At 33.7% G+C, this 27,241-nt stretch overlaps 1 protein-coding gene across 1 annotated transcript in view; it reads right to left on the bottom strand.

Moving 5' to 3' along the window:
• The window catches only part of LOC113515297 (uncharacterized), a 220,175-nt gene that overhangs the window by 56,954 nt on the left and 135,980 nt on the right, over positions 1-27,241 (bottom strand). The window contains exon 3 of the mRNA XM_031908406.2: positions 23,363-23,506. Coding sequence (XP_031764266.2) covers positions 23,363-23,506 — 144 coding nt within the window. The remainder of the gene's footprint in view (positions 1-23,362; positions 23,507-27,241) is intronic.

Consider the following 27,241-nt stretch of genomic DNA (forward strand, 5'->3'; position numbering starts at 1 on the left):
TAGCAAAGGATAAAGAAAAAAAACCGAAAAATAAACTTGATGGTTTTATACGGAACCCTCGTTGCGAGACTCCGACTCGCACTAGACCGGTTTTTTTTATTTCTCTCATTTTTTTCACTTTTTATTTGTACTTTTTGCTTCAGTCGTAAGCATTTTTCTAACTTTTTTATTTGCTATTCTGATGTAGCATAGTCAAAATTATAGTTGTATATTGCGTATACATGAGTCATCATCATCATCATCATCATCATCATCATATCAGCCGTTAACTGTTCACTTTTGTAGTGGACATAGGTTTCGTCAGTAGTTGCCAAGCTTGGCAGTATGTTGTCCTAAGTTTAAGCCCTAAGAACACAGTTTCATCTATGAAACACTACTATCACTTATACTGTGATTTCATTCCAAATATTTCATTAAAGATAAGAATTCTAGGTTTAAAAATATAATTTCAGTTTATTAAAAGACGCGGTCAAATACAGCTTTTCTTCCCAGCTCGCTCCAAATATAATTGTTTATGCATTGATTAGTGTTAGAGTTATGCATATGCATATGTATATATTTATTATTGAATGTATATGTCTGTTGCGTATATGTAAAAATATTATTGTGACTTCAACGATTGCCTACCTATTTGATTTGTTTATTTTTTCTGTTTTTCCTTTAACAATTGTCAACTACATAATCTACGAAATTAATTTAGAAAAACCTGTTATTGGCCATACTACTTTGTTATGTAAATGTTTATAAAATTAATAAACATTTTATAACAAAATAAATTAGTAAACCGCTGTTGGTTTTTTAAAATAAATAAATAAATAAATATTTATTTTTTATTATTAATATTATGATTGATATTACATTCAACTGACGTCAAAAAGGAGGTTTTCAATTCGATTGTATTTTTTTTTATATATTTGTTACCCCATTACTCCGTTAGTTATAAATTGATTTGGAAAATTCTACTTTATCAAAAACGGTATATTTGTAGATTGCTATCATACATATATTCTAATATATGATATATTCGGGGGAAAGGGATTGTTAGTAATGGAGACTGAGAATCCCATTGCTAGCAATATACCCAACCAGGTCGACCTCCTCGCGGTTCCCCCTGGAAACTATCATGGTTAATTCCTGATGAAGACATCATGATGAACTAACTCGCCTGTTTTCATTCTCATCTATCACCCTTCACTGGTGCTCCGCCAGCGTATCCCGTTAGCGCAGGCGGGGTTACCATACCATTTTCACTTATCAAAAAATATATATGATATATTTTAATCATAGTTCTGAATAATTCTATAATTTAAAGTAAACTCTTTTTATAATATTATATACACAGTTAATTAAACATACGTTCATCTCTCATATATTACAATTCTAGAGCAATCAGGTCAAATAAGAAAATTTGGATTAAGTGTTAAAATATTTACAGTACTTGAACGGAGAATGCGTAATAAAAATATGACTTGAAATCAACAATTCTGGCCCAAGTAAAATACGCTCAGACGAGATGTGGAGTAATAAAAAATACAACGTATACAGGTTATCTTTTTCATGCAATTTAGAATGGCAAGCTGACGGCCCACCTGATGGAAAGTGGTAACCGTCGTATATAGACATGAACAGTACCATGGACATAACAGAGTATACTGTTTCGCTCATGATACCCCCCATGCGTTGCCATTCCTGTGGACTCAGGTGTTATCCCTCTGTACCCAGTTCATTCATACATTCCACTATAGACTGCTGTGTGGCCGTTTTGATGAAGTCATTCCATTGCGTTGGTTATCTATCACGATAGAAGCACAAATGGAATAAGATATAATTGTAGTTTACAGAGGTATAGTACCACATTCCGGATGGAAAGGGATTATTAGCAATGGAGTTTGACAGCCCCATTGTTAGCAATTTGCCCTATTAGGTCGACCTCCACGTGGTTCCCCCTGGAAACCATCGTGAACAATTCTTGTTGAATTCGTCACGATGGACTAACTGACCTGCTTCATCCTCACCTATCATCCTTCACTGATGCCCTGCCGGTGTATACCGATAGTGCGAGTGGGGTTACCATTCCATTATCACCCATTAAAAACAGCACCACATTCCTCAATCATGGTAACGCACGATGAGCACCATATGCGTCAATTTCTATTCTATGATATCAATGACGTTGGACTTTTCCATAGATGAATGGCCATTTTTTATCAGATAGGTGTCAGATTGTTTGTTATTGCAAGTTAAAGAAACTGTCTGTATGAAATCTTATTAATATGTAGGGATAGGTAATATCTATATATTTAATAATATCTATCATAGATATTGTAACCAAAATATATTGCTATAATTATCATCTATATTTTTTTTATACAACTTACAATGGCCAACAAGCTGACGGCCCACCTCATGGAAAGTGGTAACCGTCGCCTATAGACATGAGCAGTATCATGAACATAACAGAGTATACTGTTTCGCCCATGATACCCTCCACGCGTTGCCATTCCTGAGGACTCAGATATTATTCCTCTGTACCCAGTAAATTCACGTCATATCCCACCCTTCAAACCGAAACACAGCCATGCAAAGACAACTGTTATATACTAGTCCAACAACGTATATGTTAAAAGTCTGTTGTATAAAAAATAATATTGAACTATAGACATAGAATATTATTTACATTAAAATTTATCACCATTTGCAAAAACGGCAAACGATGAACATCGCTGTGGAAAGGAACGTGGTAATTTCATAAATTCTTAATGAATAAAATAAATCAAGTGTTTAAGATGCTGCATTCGTATGTGGAAAAGTTAGCGCTCCCAATAGAGTTTCGGGACAAAGCTACAAGGAATAAGACATTCAGAACGGGTCCTTTAAAAATTTATACGTCCCACGGGGGAGTTCAAGGATAAATGGATTAAGTAAAGGTCATTGTTCAATAGATGAAGTCGTAATCGGTCCAACAATAGTGTTGCCAAATACAATTGTTTCCTTTTTCCCCACATTTCAAATATTTTTTTTAAGATAGATATGTGTTTCTCCATATTAGGAGTACGTTGGATAAAACAATAAAATAAGAAATACTGTTAAAGATGTATCATATATTTCCTAGTATCTGTAATATTTTAAAATGACGTTCTCTATTAATAAAATATGAAATAATAAAAAAAAAATACTATTTTTAAGAGTAAAGTAACAAAACTTCAGCAATACACTTTTACCAAATCAAAAATATTTTTTTTCATTTGCACTATATTTTATCAAATGCCCAAAAAGCAAACGACGAAAAAATCTGACTTTTTAACGTCCTTTAACTATCGTTTTATGGTTTACGTTTATATGGTTCACAAATACTAAAATTGCCAAAAAAATATCAAAATTTCATAGTACATTCGTTCCAAAACTTTTCCAACGATTTCTTGTGTACCCAATCTGATAACGGTACCAAACAATGCCCTGATTCGAATAGCAATTGCGATTTCCTCGAAACTCAACTTAGCCCTTATGACTATGACCTTAAGATTTACTTTGATCAATCCAGTAAAGGCCAATTACCATGAAAAATTTTCGCCAATTCGAATAAATAAGAGTTTGATGTAAAAAAAACAGATATGTTTTTACCTTTTACACGAAATTTTTACAGAAAATAACACAGATTTACCAACGGATAGACGGATGTTCTTTTTTTTAATGGGCGATAACAAAATGGTAACTCCGCTTGCGCTATCGGTATTGCAACGAATTCCACTATGATTAACTACGACGGTTTCCAGGGGGAACCGCGTGGAGATCGACCTGACAGAGTGTATTGCTAGCAACGAGTCAATTAGACCCCACTACTAACTATCCCTTTTTCCCGATAGACGGGTGCTATGTAGTCCTGGCATAGAATGGGCCACCCCTTCTTTTACCGTAGGTATTGTAAGAGGCGACTCAGGAAACCTAATGGTCGATAGATGGGCAAAAGCGTGACTCTTGAAACATCACCAAAGCCTAAATGCGGTTGCCAACCCGCCTGTTAAGCGTGACGACTACTGGTAAAACTCTCCTTTTGGGAGATAACTGTATTCGGCAGTGGACGCTTAATATTTGATATAATAATAATAATAATAAACCGGGATAAACCCTATCATTTGCCAAAGAAATAATAAAGATTTGCAAAGATATTTACTATCTATCAGTCGATTTAACTTAAAATGGCAAATTGGTTATGAATAAAGTCAAAAATAGTAAAATTTGTAGGAAAAAAAAACATTTGTTTATTATATTTTGTGATATGTAGGTAATACCGACTGAAAACATGTTGAATCACGGTCCATCATTGTCTCTAAATAATCTCTGTGCTTGTTTAGTATATGAACAATGCCGTGTGCTACAGCGGGTAGATTAATATGAATGGACCAAAACAAAACACAAGGGTACGTATCATTATGTTTGTAGGACTATTTTCAGAGGATATATATATATATATATATATATATATATATATATATATATATATATATATATATATATATATAATTCTATATATTTGTATGTTTATTTATCATAAATTGTTATCTTTCAAAATATTTATTTAATTTAAAAATTTTTTTAAATCTTTGCACCGCCATTTACTCTCTCTGTTTAGCGTAACAGAGAGAGATAACGTAGAGAATGCCATCAGGCATTATGTCCGCCCTGTAGACAATCTAATGTGTGCAAAAGTATAAGTAAATAAATATATATATAAAATGTATATCATTGAGAGCGAGACTAAGTTGATGACTTTATGCAATTTAGAATGGCAAACAAGCTGACGGTCCACCTGATGGAAAGTGGTAACCGTCGCCTATAGACATGAGCAGTACCATGGACATAACAGAGTATACTGATTCACCCATGATACCCCCATGCGTTGCCATTCCTGAGGGCTCAGGTGTTATTCCTCTGTACCCTGTTAATTCACGCCATATCCCACCCTTCAAACCAAAACATAGCCATGCAACACAACTGCTTCACGGTTGAAACACGAATGGGACAGTCTCCCTCTGGTTGTCAGTTGAAAAATAATCCATAAGACAACTCAGACATTGATGCAACTGCTTTCAGTATTCACATTCAAATTTTCTTTATTTATTATTTTTGTAAATCATGAAATAAAGTATAAATAAATAAATAAATCTATAGAGTTTACAAACCATATGAATGCTCCGAATAAGCACTTAAACAGTACAAATAATTCATTGCTCCACAAAGGGCCTCGCGCTTACATTTTTACAGTCCTTCACGTAATTACATAATTTAATTCGGGGGCACTCACGCCCCTGACACAGCTGGGTTAAGTCCGATATGTCAGTGGTGAGAGGGTACACAAAAACAAAACACATTTACCTACACAGTTCTTTTCCAAACAGTTGTTTTTATTATATTTCATCAAAAACATAAATGTGAAATGAGGGCCAAGTTCGATATCACAAAAATACGTCGTTTCGACTCCGCTGAAAAAAAAGAATTGAGATATACCTATATGAGAGCCAAGTTCTTTGCAGAAAATCTTAAAAATTACAAGTTACAAGAACGTGCAACATTATAAAATGAATTTATACAACAATTTCTTGTTTTTTTGTACTAGTATCATCTCTGCTACTTAATAGGTATTTTTTTTAATCATAACCCCGCCTGCGCTAACGATATGCACTGACGGGGCACCAGTGAGAGATAATGGGTGGGAATGAAAAAGCAGGTCAACCCATTATGTTGAATTCCAAGTGTCTTCATCACGATAGGTTAATGATGGGTTTTCAGTGGAGACCACGTGGAGGTGAACCTGTCAGGGTATTTTGCTAGCATGCTAGCAATGGGACTGGTAATCTGCATTATTAACAACCCCCCCCCCCACTTTATGCTAAGTTTCTAAATGCTAACAGACAATGTATTTATTTCACTTGAGATATAATTCAAATTCAAGATTTGACTTGGCTCGCTTTTACCAGCAAACTAAATGTTAAAAAAACAACGTCGGTGTTATATAAACCCAACAGTATACGCTAATCTGAACGCTATACAACAACATCTTTAATCAAACATATTGCGAACTACAGATAAATTTCAGATCAAGTTTCCCTTCACTCATAAATTAAGTGTCCTTGACGAAAAAAAAAAATATTTTCGTCATAAGTAGTCTGTGATGGGCAACAGTGTAGCGTGACTTGTTGGTCCGGAAACGAATGTGGGTCACGTAGGTTACAGAGTAAATAATTACAGTATGTTAACTCTGTATAATAATAAAAATAATAGGAGCCACACAAACACTCCAATCGTCTGATTCTCAAGCTAATATACTCTATGTGTATGTAAAAAACTAGGCAACAAAAATTTGGGTCACAACTTAGAACAGATCCGAGTCAAAAGTTTGTTCGCATAAAAATATTTTGTCGATTTGTGACGAAAAATATAGTATAACGACACTTGTTGTTCCCCAAACGAATGTGAGTCACGGAGTTGACAGAGTAAATAATTACAGTATGTTAAATTTATACAATAATAATAATATGCACACACAAACACTCCATTTCTCTAATTCTCAAGTTAGCATATCCTGTGTGTGTGTGTGTGTATAAGGAACCGGGCAACTAAAATCTGGGGCACAACTGAAATCGCCCAAACTCGAGTCAATTCAGAAAGTTTGTCCACATAAAAAAATATTTTCATCATGTTAATTGTGACCAAAAACATAGTATAACGACACTTGTTGTTCCCCAAACGAATGTGGGTCACGGATATTACAGAGTAGATAATTACAGTGGGCCAATTCCGTATACGACATCCTTATGGAAATACGTAAACAACTTTCAAGAATAATTTATGATCTTATTCTGCAAAAAAAGAAAAAAATAGCTTCCTCGATCTCGACCAAATTAATATGAGTCTAATCTCGGAAACATGATAAGATGGGAGAAGCCATATCGATGTCAAAATTAAAATCTGAATGATTTATCGAGTAAGATTTTACCTACGACATCATGTGCAAATTTGAATATATAATTTGTTAACTTAAAATGTAGTATATTTATTTACGTATTAAATTTTAATACACCTAAAAAGTATAAATGGTGGATTTTACACTTTATGTCATTATTTACCAGTCAACCAGAGGGAGACTTTGTACAAAAGTCGATTGCTTGGGTACCTCTGTCCCATTCGTGTTTCAATCGTAAAGCAGTTGTGTTTGCATGGCTGTGTTTCAGTTTGAAGGGATATGGCGTAAAACTGGGTACAGAGGAATAACACCTGAGTCCTCAGGAATGACAACTCATGGGGGTATCATGAGCGAAACAGTATATTCTGTTATATCCATGGTACTGCTCATGTCTATAGGCGACGGTTACCACTTTCCATCAGGTGGGCCGTCAGCTTGTTTGCCATTCAAAGTTGTATGAAAAAAAAAGACAGGTATAACAGAAAATGTATTTGACGGTGCAACGTAATAAACAATATTAAATTAAAATAGTAATTTAAAAATAACAAAAATTATACTCGTATTACCTACATTATACATATATGAATATATATATACATACATATACATATATATGTATATTATATAATAATAAATAATATCGGACGCAAACCCACTCGGATACAAGGAAAACACCAGCAACACACAAATATATATATATATATATATATATATATATATATATATATATATATATATATATATATATATATAGATAATTTATTTACATTACTTACAGCACACAAATTACAATAAACAAAAAAAAACATACACATAATACACAGCAAAAGAGATAAAAGAATGAAAATAAAAAAGCACAAATAAAAAAAACAAAAAAATCAAAAATTTAAAAAGCAAAACACTGATATTCTGCTGTGGCCAAGAGTCAGTCGCGAAACTCCTCATTAAAAATAACAATAAAAAGAAATATAAATGAACTGCATTGTATGTGTCCATTACATTCGTCTTCATTTGACATTATATCTTGTTATTCTATCTATAAATGATCTATACGAGTATGATTCGTTTTCCAACTTGTGAAGTCCTCACGTAGGAAGTAGCGGGCGAAAGCTAGTTATAGCGTTAGTCAGATGATAGATTCTTAAATAATTACTATTCAAAAATGGTTATAATTAAGTTTATTTAAATAAAAAAATGCTATGTGATCCCGGCATAGATTGGATCACTCCTTCCTTTCCCGTGAGTGTTGTAAGAGGCTAATAAAAGGCTGTTAATGATCAAAAGATGGGCAGTAGCGTCCTTTAAATATTACCAGGATCTAACTGCGGTTGCTATTCCGCCTGCCAAATGTAGCAACTACTGGCAGAACTCCCCCAATAGGGGAAGGCCTATGTTCGGTAATGGGCACTTAAAGGCTGATAAGATGATGAAATAAAAAAATATCTTTAATCTTTTTTGTCTATTTTTATAAATACGTAAAAATGATCTCCTCAAAATTATTGGTTTATTAAAATTAAAATTTGTAATACTGACTCATCAATTCTGTGCTTTTTTTACGTTCCTTATATCTATATTTTCTTTAAGAACACCTGTCCGTCCAAACATTTATAATGTTTTATATGAGCCGACACCCTGTGTCAGTTTTTTGTGGACATTGTATATATTTAGACAAGATTGTATCAACGAGAAGGGTTCGGTAAAATGGAACGTCGTTTCGGTTGCTGTAGGTAGCGCGTTAAAGTGGGTTTAGACCGAACAAACAAAGAGTTGGAACTAAAACAAGAACGTTGCTTTTTTATGTAAATATTGTTACGATTTACAACAAAAGAATAGCAACGAATAAATTAGAACAATAAGAACTAGAACTTTTGTACATGCTTGATTGATAGATCACGCGATCGAGCGTTCTATGTGGCAAAGTCACTTTGAAGATATCGCTTTGACAAGCGAATACGGCCGAATATGCAAGAAAGCTTCAAGCAACTGTTTGTACGCCGTTAACATTAAGCGAGCGAGCATTCTTACAAATACATTCCATAGAATCTTCACGATTAAAGACAGAATAACGAAACAATTCTTTTTTTATATGCAACTTAGAATGCCAAACAAGCTGATGGTCCACCTTATGGAAAGTGGTAGCTGTCGCTTATAAACATGAGCAGTATCATGGACATATCAGAGTATACTGTTTCGCCCATGATACCCATAATGCGTTGCCATTCCTGAGGACTCAGATGTTACTCCTCGGGTACAGAGGAATAACACTTGTAAATTCACTGCTATATCCCATCCTTCAAGGCGAAACACAGTTATACAAACAACTGCTTCACGGTAGAAACACGAATAGGGCAGAAGTACCCAAGCAAACGACTTTTGTACAGTCTCCCTCTGGTGAAATTCTCCATATTTGTTTACTCTCCATACAAAATGGATTTTTATTGAGAAGAGATAGAATGACCATTTACTCGTTCAGTCTAAACCCAGCATTATAGGTTTCGCTGAGTTTTCGCGTAGGTTGTTATGGGGGTTTTCAAAGTGAGGGACACGTTTCATTTGGGTTTAGAGACCCGCAAAGAGACTCGGACCATCTGTGTGGTAAGTTTGACGGCTTTAATATTAGAACTTGAAATTGGAATAGAACTTATGCTGTTGGGGGGCCGCGAAATATTTTTCGTAAATGGATGACCTGATTCGCATAACTTTGAGAACCCCTGTCGTGGACATTTACTGAATGGAATGACTTTAGAAATATTTTGCTAAGTTTTTTTTTATTTAAATCAGTATTTTTTTTTTTTGCATATTTTGTTTAAATATTTTTTGTAATATATTCTCTATTCATTTATTAAAATTTCCAAAATATATAATATCTATTTAAAATCTTAGCAGTTGAAAAAACTAAACATGAGTAAGATTTTATGTAAGAATTTGAATAAAAAATTTAACAGAATCCCAATTGGTTATCTTAGACTTAATTTAAAGTAAAAAATTAATACACAAAAAAAAAATTAACAATTGCGATATCTACATCATTCCATGTCTATAGTTTTACATAACATAAAATAAAAAAAAAAATCTTATCCCGTGTCTTCCTCTTTTTTTAGAGGACCAGTATATTCTGTGACTTCTATAGTAAGTCTACATACCAAAAATACCATATATCTTCTTCTATATAAAACTTAATAATACAGTATTTAGATTTAATGGTATATAAATAAATCACCAGAGGGAGACTTTGTACAAAAGTTGATTGCTTGAGTACCTCTGTCCCATTCGTGTTTCAACCGTGAAGCAGTTGTGTTTGCATGGCTGTGTTTCGGTTTGAAGGGTGGAATATGGCGTGAATTTACTGGGTACAGAGGAATAACACCTGAGTCCTCAGGAATGGCAACGCATGGGGGGTATCATGGGCGAAACAGTATACTCTGTTATGTCCATGGTACTGCTCATGTCTATAGGCGACGGTTACCACTTTCCATCAGGTGGGCCGTCAGCTTGTTTGCCATTCTAAGTTGTATAAAAAAAAAACACATTTTATTAGCTTAGTCATCGGGTTATTTACTAGTAATAAAAAAACAATATTAGTATGTAGAGTTGCGAAGGCAAAGCGGACAAACAATCGCGTAACAAAATAAGAAGTAAGGTCAGCACTAAAAGTTATAACACGTCAACTCTATTCCAAGGGTAAGTTATTGATATTCGCCTTGCTATTTTGCTGACTGTACGAGTTGAAATGAAGCCAAGTGGACAAAGAAACGCTTAACAAAATTAGAAGTAACGTTAGCAACAAAAGTTGACAGGCACATCAACAGCACTACAAGGATAAGTTTTCGAGATACGTCTACTTATTTTACTGACTGTACACAGATATGGAGTTGGTTAGATGTCGCAACATGCAATACTTATCAGGTATTTTTTTACTTTTATTGCTTTTACTTTTAACTGCTTGAAGTGTCTAAATTCTACATTAAATGTATGTCGAAAAATATTTAGAAGAAAGCATTATAAATATATTTTTAGTAAGGACTTACGGTCAATAAATATATTATTCTGCTATGTACATATGTGTGTTTCATTTATAAAACACAAAATAATTTTTTTATTATTATTATTATCACGGGCTTAGTTGTTTTTCTAGAAATTGCTTCGCAAAAGTTATCTATTCGTCTGAATAATATTTCTGTATCGATACCGATTTTTTTCGTATTTGATATTTCATATCCTAGTCGATACTGTTTAAATCTTGTCACGAATAAAATCCTTGTTTATTATTTTTATTTTTGGAAAACCACCTCTCAAATTATCATACAAATAGATATATTTGCGTCGTCTATCCGTAACGATGTCTGTGTAACTACGTACATAGAAACAGGCAAGTTGAAATGAAGCCAAGAGGAAACGGCGACAATAATTCTTCCTTTATTTGTATGGCGGCACACTGTCTGCTAGACATTTCTACCTACTACATCGATTGAGATACGAGATTCGACGCAGCATTGACTTAGCCAAATGGAGGTGTTATTGATTTAGCTTTGTGCCGTCTCCCGCATTAATTGGGACTGTTAATGGTGTTTATTATTAGCGGAGAGGTAGTCGAAAGAATAACAATAACAATAAAATAACTTGGATTTAATCGAAACTATGAAGAAATGCTAGATAAATATATTTATTCATTCATATAAGCTGTTAACTGCACACTGCTGAACATATGCCTTCCCCATAAGGAAGGTTTTGCCAATAATTGCCACTCTTGGCAAATGGGTTAGCAACCGCAGTTAGGCTTTTGGTAATCTTTTAAGAGGGACGCCGCTATTTATTCTTCGACATTTAAGTTCACTTAGTCACTTCTTACGACAGCCATGGGACGGGAAGGTATGGCCGTATGGTCCAGACATAGAAGATAAATAGATAGATATATATGATATGTAAATAAAATATCTTTTAGCAAATTAAATTTAATAGTACATTACTGCAGCGGCCAGCAACTGAAGCATTGATGGACGAACGTGCAAATGTGGGCTGAGGCGTAGCCGAGGCACACATACGTGAGTCTATCAATATCTAGTTGTGGCCAAGGCTTGTATAGTACTTTTCTCAAACAATGCGCGGAAATTAATAATACAATTTTACTTTTTAAGTACAATGACGAATAACGAACAATAATAATTTTTCATGCGCCATAATGTTCCTTTGTTTTTTTTCAATAAACAGCTTTCTATTTGCAAGCCAGTTCGAAATTTAAATAAAACCTTATATTAGTTACTTCCTTGGTAGCCATGTTTCGAAGTAAAAGGTCATTCCATTTTTAAATTACAGGACAGATATGAGTTTACATAGTAATTTATTTGGCCGCAAAACACAACAGATATGAATTTTCATACAACTTTTGCCGGCCGCTGCCCGCACGTAACTGGCCAGTACGGCAATTTTGATTTATCTCTAAGAAGATTGTCAAAATAATGCTCACATTTCCAAGCATGTTTGAGAAAAAAATATTTAAGTTTATATTCCGGAATTGACTGTTAATGAAGTCATTTCACTCCGCACAAGGTATAACGTTACCCTGAAAATAAAAACGCAGCAGCATAAATCGTGACATATAGAAACACGGGGATAAACCCAATTTGGGAGGGTTAAGAATGGGACATAGAAACCAAGCAATAGACTTAACCCGTATATTTGGGAGGACACAGACGAGGAAAATGAGTAACATAAAACAACAAATAAAATACATAGAATATAGTAATGGCAGATATTAGAAAGAATAAAATTTAAATTTAGTGAACAGGAATCAAAATTAAAAAATAATTATCAAAGTATAAATTAAACAGGATAGAACAGAAGAGAACAGAACGGAAAAGAACAGGACGAAATAGAATATAATAGATTGTTGTTGTAAAATCTTATGAATGTAAAAATTATAAGGCAAAGATTAAAAAATACCGTATAAAGGAGAACTATATACGGTAGTAACTTTGTACAAAGTCTCCCTCTCACCAGAGGGAGACTTTGTACAAAAGTCGATTACTTGGGTACCTCTGTCCCATTCGTGTTTCAACCGTGAAGCAGTTGTATTTGCATGGTTGTGTTTCGGTTTGGAGGATGGGATATGGCAGTAAATTTACAGGGTACAGAGGAATAACACCTGAGTCCTCAGGAATAGCAACGTATGGGGGGGGGGGGGGGGTATCATGGGCGAAACAGTATAATCTGTTATGTTACCACTTTCCATCAGGTGGGCCGTCAGCTTGTTAACCATTCTAAGTTGTATAAAAAAAAAAACTTCCTCTTTTTCAAAGTCGGTGAAAGGGTGTATTCTCCATTTGTTCTTGATGGCGGAGACAGTTTCGTGCACTTAAAATACAATTGTGAACAATAACAATTCTCTTAAGTGAACGTTAATCCTTCGCTTACACGGTGTCGACGTTAGATAACAAAGGAAAGGGGGGGTCTACTTTGAATTACATTTTCGAATGAACTGTTCTGAACGATGTTCGAAAGAATCTTGAATTAATTTGTAAATATTCATTTTATCTGTGCAATCAAATTCGTTTGGAGTACGGTTTGGAACGTGTTAAAGTATAATTCGGTCCAATTCTATAGAAAGTTACGCACCGTTACATTTTCCAATGACTACTAATGAAATTCGTTATACGTATTTAGACACGAAAAGGCAGGGGGTCTACCATGAAATTAAATTCCGAATTTTCCACCTCAATTTCGTGTTTTTGTTTGTACCGAAATCGGCCCCGTAAATGGAGCTTCACATTTCGTTCGTCATAAATCCTCCTATAATAGTTCAAAGGGACGACATTTTAACATTTTAAATATTTTTAAACGGTATGTATTATGTAATTTTAACATGAAATCTGTATTTCGTTCGGCCCCGAAATTTCGGAAAATATTTCATAGTAGACCCTCTGATGTTTCCAATAAAGCAACGACTTTGTCTTAATTAATGACTAAACCAAATAAAACATGTTTTATTCGGTTTACTCATTCCTCGCGTTTAACATGCTAAAGGCGAGGTTTTGAACTATTTGGAACCCTAATCTGTGAGTCTATAGATTGACTTTATTCCAAAAGTATTTTACAAACAAAAAGACGAGTTTACAAAAAAAAAAAACTAATATGAGATTAACATGGAAAATATACATTCTATAGAATATACACTATGTATAAGTCAAGGAAGGAGTTGGTGTCGTGTCGTATCAAGAGGTGAAGAGACTCGCTGAAAATTGTAGTGAGTTGCAAGAGCTCCACCGACAAGAGCGCAGGTCTTAAATGGATATATATATAACTATGTATAAAAACTATACGCTTTTGGCTATAACAGAATATCAGTGTTTTGCTCTTTTGCGGGTAAAGCAATAAACTGAGTTGTGACCATTTTGTGTTACTGTGGTACACGCACGAAAGGAAAATTATGTTAATTCTTTTATGTATTTACCTTTTTTTGTATATATATTATTTTATGTATGTCCATCTTTTTATTTTTGTGTATGTCCATCTATACTTGTTGTTATTTGTGTGCTGTGACTAATGCAAATAAATTATATATCTATCTACTGTGTCAGCCATCACCAACATAACCCCCCTTATGGGGGAGTCCCCCATAAGGGGGCTTTTGCCAGTAGTTGCCACGCTTGGCAGGTGAGTTGGAAACTGCAGTTTGGCTTTCGGTGATGTTCTAAGAGAAACGCTGCTGCCCATCCCTCGACTACAAGCTCTATTACTCGTCTCTTACGATATCCATGGGAAAGGAAGGGTTACTCTATTCTATGCCGGCACCTACTCGATTTTATATCTACACTGTTTTATTTGTATTGTGTTTCTCCAAATAGATATCCAACTGATGGAGTTATGAGGTAACATAAACATAAATACAAATGAATTGAAAAACCTCTTTCTTTTTGAAGCCGGATGAAAATCAAGTTAAAAGTCGGATCAGAACTTTTGAATCTTTGAGCCGAAACTTCGGATTTGTCGTTTTAATAGTAGAACCACAGTTGCGAAGTGAAGAAGTTGGTAAGCGAAGACCTTTGTAAAGTGTGGCCGAAACTGATACAGCGCCTTTAATATTGACGCTATCGAGTATTACAAGGTGGGTCAGGGTACAAGAAACAAGTCAAAGTTCAAAGACACTACCCAGTCATGAAACTGAATACAACTGCAACTTTGCTCAAAGGGCAATCTCAGAGTCTACTAATTCGGCTTCGTTTGTTTAGATAAGAAGAGATAATATATTTTTTTTATATAAAATAAATAAATAGTTATTACACTTAGGTATATTGTTAACGACATGCTTTTTAACTGTATTGGGTTGACTGGAAGATATCTCTGTCAGAGATAAGTCTATCCTTGCTCACAATATTTATAAATGCATATATATATATATATATATATATATATATATATATATATATATATATATATATATATATATATATATATATATATATATATATATATATATATATATATATATATAGAGAGAGAGAAAGAGAGATTATTAGTAATGGGGTCTAACATCGTCATTGCGAGCAATGTATCCTCTCAGGTCGACCTCCACGCGTTTCTTACTGGAAACTATCGTGATTTATTCTTGAATTCCTCACGATGGGCTAACTGACCTGCCTCCATCCTCATCTATCATCCCTCACTGATGCCCGACAGCGTATACCGATAACGCAAGCAGGGTTACCATTCCATCATCACCCATTAATAAAAAAAAGCAATATGCTAACGAAGCTCTCAGCAAAGATATATCTGAGAGTATATACGCGTCTTTTTTTTTAAAGGATGTGGCCCCCCTGGGAAATACTCTTAAATGGGCCAATATGAAAAGATATTGCGTATCGTATACTATGAAAAGAATCCAGTTGAATTGAGAAACACTTTCGTTTAGAAATCACTGAAAACGAATCTTACTAATGTAATAAAAAACTATGTTCCACAAAATAAACCGTCTTCAGTTGTCATAAAAGCGGTTATTTTGATTTAAAAACTAAACTACTAAATCGGTTTAAAATAAAATTTCTATGAAACCAATCTGTAAACATTTGCTTTCAGAAAAAAAAATAGAATCATTCCTGTTTCCCTAATGAGAGACAGGCGTGACAGATATGTATGTATGTATGTAAGAATCATTTATCTAATAACAGAGTTATTAGATAAATATAAATAATTACAACCAAATTGGAAAACTTCTTTTTGACGTCATTTGAAAATTGTAACTAGATGATATCTATACATAGAGAGATATTTAAATACAATTAAAAGACCGACAGATGCTTTTTTTATACCACCGAGGTAGCAAAAAAGCAAACGGCCCACCTGATGGTAAGTGGTTACCGTAGCCTATGAACACCTGCAATACCAGAGGTATTACGCGTGCGTTACCGACCCTGAAGAAACCTCTTTACCCCCCTTTTGAAGAACCCCATGCTGTAAGCTCTTGGGAAAACCTCGGCAGGGAGCTCATTCCATAACCTGAGTGTTCGTGGGAGGAAAAATCTCTGAAACCGCGCTGTACGCGATCATTGAAGCAGTAGGACATGAGTATGATGAGGATGCTTAAACAATATTTTTAGAACCTGTGTCTGTCTGTCTATATATTTGTATCAACATCACGAAAAAGAACCTCCATCTTTTTAAAATCCGTTAAAAATTGTAACTAGACGATGTCTGTATATGGGAGATATTTAAAAAAAAATATGAGGGAATTTATAAGACCAATAGATGTAAAACAATATTTTTAGAGCTTTTATCTATCTATCTGTATGTTATGTATCATATGTTATGTATCATTATGTATGTATGGCGCCACACACCAAAACCACAGCGCCAAGTTAGATGCAGTTTTTACAGTTGTATTCCTGAAGGTCTAACCTAAAAACTGGGGTACATTTTACCTTGATACGTTATCTATAACTGACCAATTTCATAAGTTTTTCTATTTCTAAAATCCACGGGTACGAAACAAGAAGAAAAGAAAAAGAAGAACACGGGGACAAAATATTTTTTAAATATAATAAATAAAATGTCAATTTTATAGACTGGTATATAAAATAGAAAAGGATAGAACAGGATAAGAAAGAACAGGGCAGAACAGAACAGAACAGAACAAAATAAAATAGAACTAATCTTCATTCAAATAGACTGGTTTATAAGCTCTTATAAATCCTTAAATTTTTTGTTTGTACTGCTGAGTTTCAGATGTTGCTATCTGTTGAGAAGTACCCGCAAGAAAGTCAACACTGTTTTGACATTAAGATTTACAAGATAATTATAGGCAAATGATGAATTCACAATTATACTAAACACGCAAATGTAAAATTATTTATTTATTAAACTTTAATAGACATAAAAAGTATAAATAGCGGACTTAACACCATATTGCGTTATCTACCAGTCGACCGTAGACAGAAGTAACAGAAACTGTAGTTGATAATAAATAAATTAACTAATAATTTATTATTAATCCTTCTTTTTCGATTTTTTTTATTGGTAAAGTAAATCAAGGTGATATAATTCATGTTCAAAATTAAAAGAAAAATGGTTAAAAAATAAATTTGACAGCTGTTTTTTTTTTTGCAATCGACATTAGAAAGGTATCCAGACACGATCAATTTAAAGTGTTTTATAATTTTATAATTTTTAGTCATTCAATGTTATGATGGAAATTTCCACCATTATGCAAAGAAGGGTTAAGTTATATTGATATATATTCCATTTAAAAATACATATTTATTATTAAATTTAATGAAATATCTGTTCTTAATATCACAAGACAAAGTATAATAAACGAATAAGACGCAATAAAGAACTCGGAACATTAAAAGGAACATTTTCTTGTTTCAAAAGTTAGAAAGATATGTTAATGACTTGAGTTCTTAATCGTAAATTAAATTTCTCTGTCAGCAATAAAAAAATATGAGTACATTTTGTTAGGTTCAGTTTAATAATAAATAATTCAATGTTAATAATTATTAAGTACTAATACTACATTTAAAGCCAAATCTTTTTGTAAGCTGGATAAAAAATATATTACGCTGACCCCATATAATATTTTTTTAATGAGTGATATTGGAATGGTAACCTCACCCGAGCTATCGGTATACACCGGCGGAGCACCAGTGAAGGATGATAGGTGAGAATGAAGCAGGTCAGTTAGCCCATCGTGACGAATTCAACAAAAACTGTTCACGATGGTTTCCAGGGGGAACCATGTGGAGGTCGACTTAATTGGATATATTGCTAGCAATGGAGCTGTCAAACTCTATTGCTAACAATCCCTTCCCTCACCCCCCCCCCCCCCCATATAATAATTGGGATATGGGTAGGAAGAAGAAGAAAAAGAAGACTAATATTACACTTTGCCCGTGAATTCGGCCACGTTATGATTAACCAGGCTAAAAAAGTAGCCTATGACATTCGTATGGCAAATTTCGAATTAAAAATGATACGTAGGTTTTAATATTAATCAAATTTGAACTCACATATTTTGAGATTTAGGTATAAGTTGGAATAGTAAGCAATAGTCAAGAGTACTAATTGCCACTGTTATCATACCAGCCGTTGTCTGTCCACTGCTGAACATAGGCTTCACCTATAGACTCAAAGAACTTCATTCAAGAAACGGGATCTTTTCTTATGGCAGTTTATTTTGGGGGGGGAGGGGGTTGGTAGTTGCCACGCTTGATAGGCAGGTTGGTAAACGGTTACCAATCTGCCTATCAAGCGTGGCAACCGTAGTTGGTTTTAGGTGATGTTTTAAAACGGACGCTGCTGCTCATCCCTTAACCGTTAAGTTCCCGTAGTCGCCTCTTACAAGATCCACGGGAAAAGAAGGGAAATTACTATTCTACAGGGTCAAATCTAAGTAATTAGTAGTAATTAAAAATAAAAATTCACTTATACTTTAGAATATATTCATATTGGGACAGAAATTAAGTGAATACGTAGATGAAAAATTCATAAAGGACCAAAAATTTGATATTCCTATACTGACTTAACAGTTGGTGTTTTTTTTTGTTTATCACCTCATGGTAATCATGTTTTAATAAAAACGTTTAATTATCCTAACAGAACATAACTTTAAAAGATATTTAATTTCACTTATATAATAATATATATTAATATTAATATAATAAATGCGACAGTTTATAACGTTACATGGATGGATAAATATTTATTACTATTTCACGCAAAAACTACTAAACGGATTTGTATGAAATTTGGTACACAAGTAAGTTATATCTTAATTTAACATATAATATACACATTATGAAACAATTTATGCGAGTGGAGCCGCAGGATATGACTAGTATAATATACTTAAAAATATCTATGTTAAACTCACATTTGAATGTGACTACGAACTTTAGAGTTCACTTATTATGGAATCTAAAACTTGCATGTAACATAATTAATTTTCCATTTTCAAATTTTATTAAACGACCACTTCTGCGTAGTTTTGTTTACGCCATAGTCCAGTGGCGCCACCTACGCATAGTTTTACACAAAATTCCTTTAGTATAATGATACGAAAACATGAAAGTACACCCTGAATTTTATACCATTTATATACCATTGCATTCTATTATATTATATTGTACTTTATAAATTCTTGTCTTACAAAACATTAATCCCATTGTGCTTCGAAATATTTAGGTGCTTCGTCCCCCTTTGTGGTTTCGTCGCAAAGTTTTGAAGTTGGGATAATTTACTGAATCGGATTTAGGGATTTGTGACCTAATTCGTTGTGATACCAATTTTAGCCATTGTTACAATCGTACAATTGTGAAAAAAAATCTTTGTTTAAAAATGTATTTTAATCTGATTTCCTATATATATATATATATATATATATATATATATATATATATATATAATAATTTTAATTAGATTTTATTTTTATTAAACCGATTTGGAAAATTCTTTTTTATTATATTTTTACTCATGCGGTAATCAGTCACTTACCATCGTAGGTGATTACACCCGCAACATTAGAGAATTTGAAGGTGTGTTGCCGACTATTTAAGAAGATACACTTTTCATGAACGTTTCATTGGCATTTTTCTCCATGAACAAAATGGAATATTTTTTTAAACCTTATGCTACAACTAATATTATATTACTACATATATATGCTATTTTCAATGACTAATGTTCATATTTCTTAGATAAACGCAATCACACCTACTGCAAAAACATAAATACCCGGCCTTCGGCACTCAATTTCCTCTGCCTACCTCTCAAAGAACCTATCGTGAATATATACAGGAAAAACTGAAAAACACCTGTTATCTTTCAGTTTCTGAAAACTATTCTGAGCTTTAATATTTAAATGGTACTGGACTAAACCGGTTACTGCTAGATAGAAATGACTATTTCATAATGTATGAGGTGAACTATGCATGCATTATAAATACGTCCCAGTTTGTGGTTACCCGTTGAATTTCGTACGATATATTATTGGTAGATAAATTGTTGCAATAGTTGCATTTAAATGAAATTAAGTAGTAATGTGAGTTGATTTTGTTCCGCAAGAAAAAAAAAACAGATGCTTCAGTGAATTCCTGTCATTATTTTTCTTGTTTTCAACTGACTTTAATAGGGTGGAGGTTTTTAATTAGACAGATAGATAGGTACTCTTTATTGTTTCCTCCAAAAGATTACAATAGTAAACTTATTATAAATATAAATAATTACAAGAAATAATCACAATGAGAAAACAATGGGCTATTATCGCTAGCGATCTCTTCCACGTTCTAGATATGGGAGATGTAATACATATAATAATATAAATATTATCCCTAATCATATATATATATATATATATATATATATATATATATATATATATATATATATATATATATATATATATATATATTATATATATATATTATTACCTTATAACTCCATCAGTTATAAACCGATTTAGAAAATTCTTTTTTATTATATTTTTACTTTATTGTACGCCAATTAAACGTCAAGAGGTAACAATGGAACAAACAAATTCACTTTAACATCCTTACCAAAATATTTTAAAAAATAATAAATGAAAAAATCATTTATAACCTTATAGCACCTTAACGACTTGACCGATCATTATCAAATTTGGTATACACGTACTATATGGGATGGACCTAAGCTACTTTTTATCCCGGTCTATGAACATATTTCAGGCATATGGACAATGTCGCGAGTAAAATCTGGTTAGGCATTTGCCCAACTTTATAAAGCTTTTATCGCCTGATTGAAATATATAGAATAGAATAGAATAGAATGGAATAGAATGGAATAGAATGGAATAAAATGGTATGGAATATAATGGTATAGAATGGAATAGAATAGAATGGAATAGAATAGAATAGAAAATATTTATTGCCAGAAAAACACAATTACAACAGAAAATACATACATAAGATGTGTCTAATATTAGGCAAAAGGAACTGGCTCAGCTGATGCTGTGAGTGTCCCAGTGCAATGTATACAGCTGCACAGCGCTGGTTTCAGCCAGTCCCTCACTTAATTTAAATATATACATAATCCAATATAAAAAGTAGTTTGTATCTTTCTAAATCACATAATAGTACGTAAATAGTAAATTACACAGTGATTGGTTAAGCCGTTAAGGCGTCAAGAAGTAACAAACAAATACACGTTCACATTTATAAGTATTACGTTTATTAGTAAAGATATACATATTATAGTAAGTATATGTTTGGGTTTAACATGTGCAGTAAAGTATATAAATAAATTACTTTTATCGATATATGAAATCCTCATGTTATGTATGCCTCAATGGCCACTTACACGTCAGCGAGCAATAAACCCCCTATTCAGAGCCAACCAGTCAATGTTACGTTGCTTTTATTATCTAGAGACATGACTACTTTATACAGTGTGGGTTCGATATAAAAAAAAAAAACAGGTAAAAATAATCTACATTCATATATCGGGAGCTACGTATACCATAAATAATCTCTAAACAGGTTAGATAGATTTTAATCTTTATTGTTACCGCAAAATATGGTAGTTTAAATGAAATATAGTGTAAAAAAATATTCTAAATTGGTTTGAAAACAAATTTTAATACTAGCTTACGACTAGGCATGGTTAATATAGTAATATTTATATATTTTAGTTACAATATCTATATACCTATTGATCCAATAACGAATATGTCCATCTCCATCAATGTCCAGAGCAACCCAAAATATAGTTTTTTTTTTTATAAAACTTAGAATGACAAACAAGCTGACGGCCCACCTGATGGAAAGTGGTAACCGTCGCCTATAGACATGAGCAGTACCATATTAAAACATATTACTGATGCCTGCTCAAAACACCATCTGCATGGAAATTATTTTAATATGATCCGATTACACGCACATACCATGGTTTTTCATTTTATATCTTATATAGGTTTAATTAAATGAATTTATTTTGCTAAAACGTAAATGAGTTCTATTTTACTGTCTGATTATTTCAGTAACAAGTAAACATTAATATGAATATTTATTAAATTAGAATCATTTTTGTCCCAAAAAAGTTTTGTAGTTTGGGTACGCAATGGTTAACACTAGGTTCCAGGTAGCAATTTATTAATTTACCTGAAGATACCGCGTTTACAGGTGGAACACGAGATAGAGAGTGAAGGTGCTTGAACAAAATAGCAGTTCTGGATGGATGGTTAATATGGAAGGCTGTAGAACTTCTGGTTATAAAAATAGCAGTCAATCTTCAAGTGTTGGCAGTCGCACGCGTACTAATGGTAGCGGAATTAAACAAAATAACCAGTGATATGGACTTCCGCAAAATCTAGCGAGTCTAGTACAATAATGCATTTAGAGCGCTGTTGGGGCTTTTTTTTAACGCATGATAATAGAATGGTACCGCCTGCGCCATCGGTATACACTGGCGAGGCACCAGTGAGGAATGATAGGTGAGTATGAAGCAGGTCAGTTAGCCCACCGTGACGAATCTAATAATAAATCTATTAAGATGATTTCCAGGAGGAACCACGAGGAAGTCGACCTGACAGGGTATATTGCCAGAAATAGGGCTACTAATCCCCATTGTTAACAATCTCTTTTCTCTCCTGCTGTTGGGGCTGTTCCGGTTTTGTAGTGCATCTGGAATGTTTTCTGAAGCGAGAGTTGATTGTTTCTACGCTACTATGCGAAAAAAGTCCGGGCCAGCTCTAATATTCTCTACCACTGCCACTATTTGAATCATGGTAGTATGATTCACATACTGGCTAATATAAAAAAGTAGGTTAGGTCAGTATTGTTTATAATAGTAAAAAAATAATTTATTAATTTTAAATTAATACAAATGAATAATGTTACTTTTATTATTATTATTTATTTATATAAATATTCGGCCTACCTTTGTCATCGGCTCGGAATTCGGCCTCCAGCTCGGCCCTGGTGGGCTCTGGCTCCGGCTTGTTGGTGGCTGCCTTCATACTCATTGTTTTCCTCGTCTGGTGGCCCCTGAACGCTGCTTGTATCTTAGTCGCCGCTTGTTCCTCTGTAATAAAGAAAATAACATATTATTTATTTTTTATTTATATATATGAGCCACTTGCATCCGATGCTATGCATTTAAGAACATTACTCCATCTAGAGGGTGGTCGTTCTACATTGCATACTACACGGGTGCAACAATATCGAAAATTCATTCTCCCCGTGCGAAACCGGGCCGAATCACTAGTATATAAATTAATACAGGTGTGTAGACGGCTATAATTAAAAACAACTTTGTATAGGTAAATATATATGAGAATATAATTACTTGTTTTACCCTACATTAAATTCTTTGAACTCTCCAGCCCTAACATACTGAAATGTCTACATTTAATTAAGAACATTTCAAACTTTAAACTCTGAATATTAACATAAAACTTGACTTCGCAGTCGAGTTTCCACTCGCCAGTTCGATGATGAAAATAGTTCAGAACAGTGGCACCGGCCACCTAAAGCCCTTTGTATGCATTTTGTAACAACCTCAGCGAAATAAGTCGGAACAATTCTGTGTACATTTTCAGTATAGTACCGATGTACTTTTTTAAACGAATCCCAAATGAGTTTCTTAATTCTTCTGTTTATTTATAGATTTGTTTATCACGATTACGGGATAAATTTCGTATCGATTTTGTTAATTTTTTGCAAGAGAGAGAGAGAGCATTTGTTCCAATGCTGATCGTATTAAATTTGTGATGATTGACTTACCGGGGCTTTATATATTTTAATTGAACAGGTTAGTATGTTCTACCAAAAATATTAATCATTGTTCAAAACGACAAAAATTTTGAGTCTCTCAAACTAACATAGACAGCTAGTCTAAATGTCAAGTGAGGACACCTTTAAAAAGATGTTAACTTCGACTTTTCCTGTATATGTGACTCAAATCATTAGAGATACAAAATGAAAAATCTGTCAACAAAATGGCAGTCGGTGATTGATGACTAATATGGTTGTAAAATTTCTGGTAGTAATAATGCTGGTCAATCTTTAACCCTTAAATGCTTGAAGTTTCAAATTTTATACCGGGTTTGCATTGTTTCTATTGTATTAAATTTCATACAAAATCCTTCAGTAGTTTATGCGTGAAAGAGTTACAAACATCAATTCATCCATCGTTACAAACTTTCGCATTATATTAACAAGATATAACTTAGTAAACCAACAAGTTTTTAAATAAATTGAACTGAAATTTTGTGCTTGTGTTGTCTAAAAAAGTAAAAGCGAAATTCGTCAAACTCCACGTAACTCTAATATGATTATTCAACACAAAATGGTGGAATAAAAATTAAATTTAAAATGGCGCATGTGACGCAACCAAAGTGGATTTGCACTTGCCCTAATTAGAACCAGGGTTGCACTCAGTACACAGTACGTTATATAATTTAAATCCAAAATTGAATTTGGCATAATCGTTGTGTTACGAAAAGGCTGATGATTGAATCTTGTATGAATTGGAACGCGAGTTACGAGTGAAATGAGGTACGAATGATTCAAATTTCGAATGCAACAATAATTTAACGGTTTCCTAGTACTCTCACAAAATTTGTTAAATTCAATATAATTAATATAATTTATACAGTACAAATTGATTAATTCTTGCTCCTTGCATTTGCTATTATAACTTTTTTTTCTTTTACAGCTAATTTCTTGCTTTTTATATATTTCTCGAGGAATTCCACTACGTGAAATATATAATCCGAAATATGGATATTCGTAATGCCAACTTTTTTAAATTCCTTTTTTCCAAGTCTAGTATTTTTTTTTGTGACTTTATTAAAATAATTTTAAATCTAGAATTCCAGAAAACCTTTTTAGTCTGGCAACGGACGATTAGGCAAATACATGTCCATTGAAAAAGTTAAGCGGAACAGAAACACGGAGAGATATTCAAATTTTCAAACAATGGACGAAACGTAATGGTGAATTCACTTCTTTTTCCGCGCCATTTTATCCAGGGAATACTTGCGGACTCGCGAACGAAGTTCTCTTAAATTTTTAACGAGTTCCAAAGATTTCACTCTAAATATAGCAATGTTGATAGATAGAATAATAAAATAATTACTTTCTTACTTTTTAAGAGTTGTCTACGTTTTAGTTAATTTTAATCTTTCGCGTTGTTGACACATATTTTAACGGTCCTGTTGTATCTACGATGTGGTAGAACCCACTTCGAAACGTCGCCAATAAAAATCAGGTATGTTATTTTTATAACACAGGAACCAAATGAGCATGTGGCTTATTTAAAAGTGACTGCCACTTCCCATAAGCACCCGCAACACCAGAGGAATTGCAGGTGTACTGCCAGCCTTTTAAAAAGGATATACTCTTTTTTTGAAAGTCACGATGTCGTACCAGTACGAAAATATTACTGCTGGATGTTGATTCCAAAGCGTGGTACTATTTGCCTGTAATCGCGTCGCGTTATGTTCTGGTAATGTATTTAAAATTTGTTATTTACATTTTATTTTAAAACGTTGGGAAAGCAGAGGAATACATAAGTCGTCTATTTGGGTAATTCTGTCACTCGTGTTCCTGACATAAAGCTTTTGCATTTTACTTTCGAGTTAAATGTAGTAGTGAAAGTACAGGGTACGGAGGTATAGCCATAATCCTCAGGAATGAGAACACATGAGAGTCATAAGTATTCAAATATTTTCTTTTTTTTTATACAACTTAAAATGACAAACAAGCTGACGGCCCACCTGATGGAATGTGGTAACCGTCGCCTATAGACACGAGCGGTACCGTGGACATAACAGAGTATACTGTTTCACCCATGATATCCCCCATGCGTTGCCATTCCTGAGGATTCGGGTGTTATTCCTCTGTACCCTATAAATTCACACCATATCCCACCCTTCAAACCGAAACACAGCGATGCAAACACAACTGCTTTACGGTTGAAACACATATGGAACAGAGGTACCCAAGCAAACGACTTTTGTACAAAGTCTCCTTCTGGTATACATAGCACCATGCTGTTCATATCCAGGTGATAGTTACCATTTTCGTCATCACGTGAGCCGTCAGGTTATATGCTCTCTCGTATTTAAGGACCATATGGTCTCTAATTTAGTTTCTTTTTTGGGTGAAGATGGAATGGTGTATCCACTTATGCTCACGGTATACAATGGCAAACCTTTTGTGGGGAATGAAACGATTAGGATCAGGTCAGGTCATTTAGCCCAATGGCGAATACAATAGAAATTAACCACAAGAGTTTCAGGGGAGACCGCATGGAGGCGTTTTAAATGAATGATAATGGAATGGTAAGCCCACCTGCACTAACGGTATACGCTGGTGGGGCACCAGTGAATGATGATAGGTGAGAATAAAAAAGCAGGTCAGTTAGCCCATTGTGATGAATTCAATTGGAACTGAACATAATGGTTTCCAAGGGGAACCATGAAGAAGTCGATCCGACAGGGCGTATTGCTAACAATGGAGCTACTAATCCCCATTTCTAACAATTCCCTCTCCCTGTAACGCATGACAGTCAACCTGACAGGGTATGGTGAATGTTGTGGTTACATGGCTTGCTCTTATAGAAAAAAACTTCACATAAGGAACGTAGAAAGTTAGAACTAGTAATACAATAAAGCGCAACTAACCAAGAGTTTAGATACACAACTACGTCACATGTGATCCCATAAAAGACTATTTACATTCACTTAACCAACTGAGCGCAGACATATTACTTAAGTGGCACTTCGTATCGTGTTCCTATTTTCCCTACATG

The sequence above is a fragment of the Galleria mellonella genome, unplaced genomic scaffold (genome assembly GCF_026898425.1).
Source record: "Galleria mellonella isolate WM207_F2 unplaced genomic scaffold, CSIRO_AGI_GalMel_v1 utg146, whole genome shotgun sequence".
NCBI lineage: Eukaryota > Metazoa > Arthropoda > Insecta > Lepidoptera > Pyralidae > Galleria > Galleria mellonella.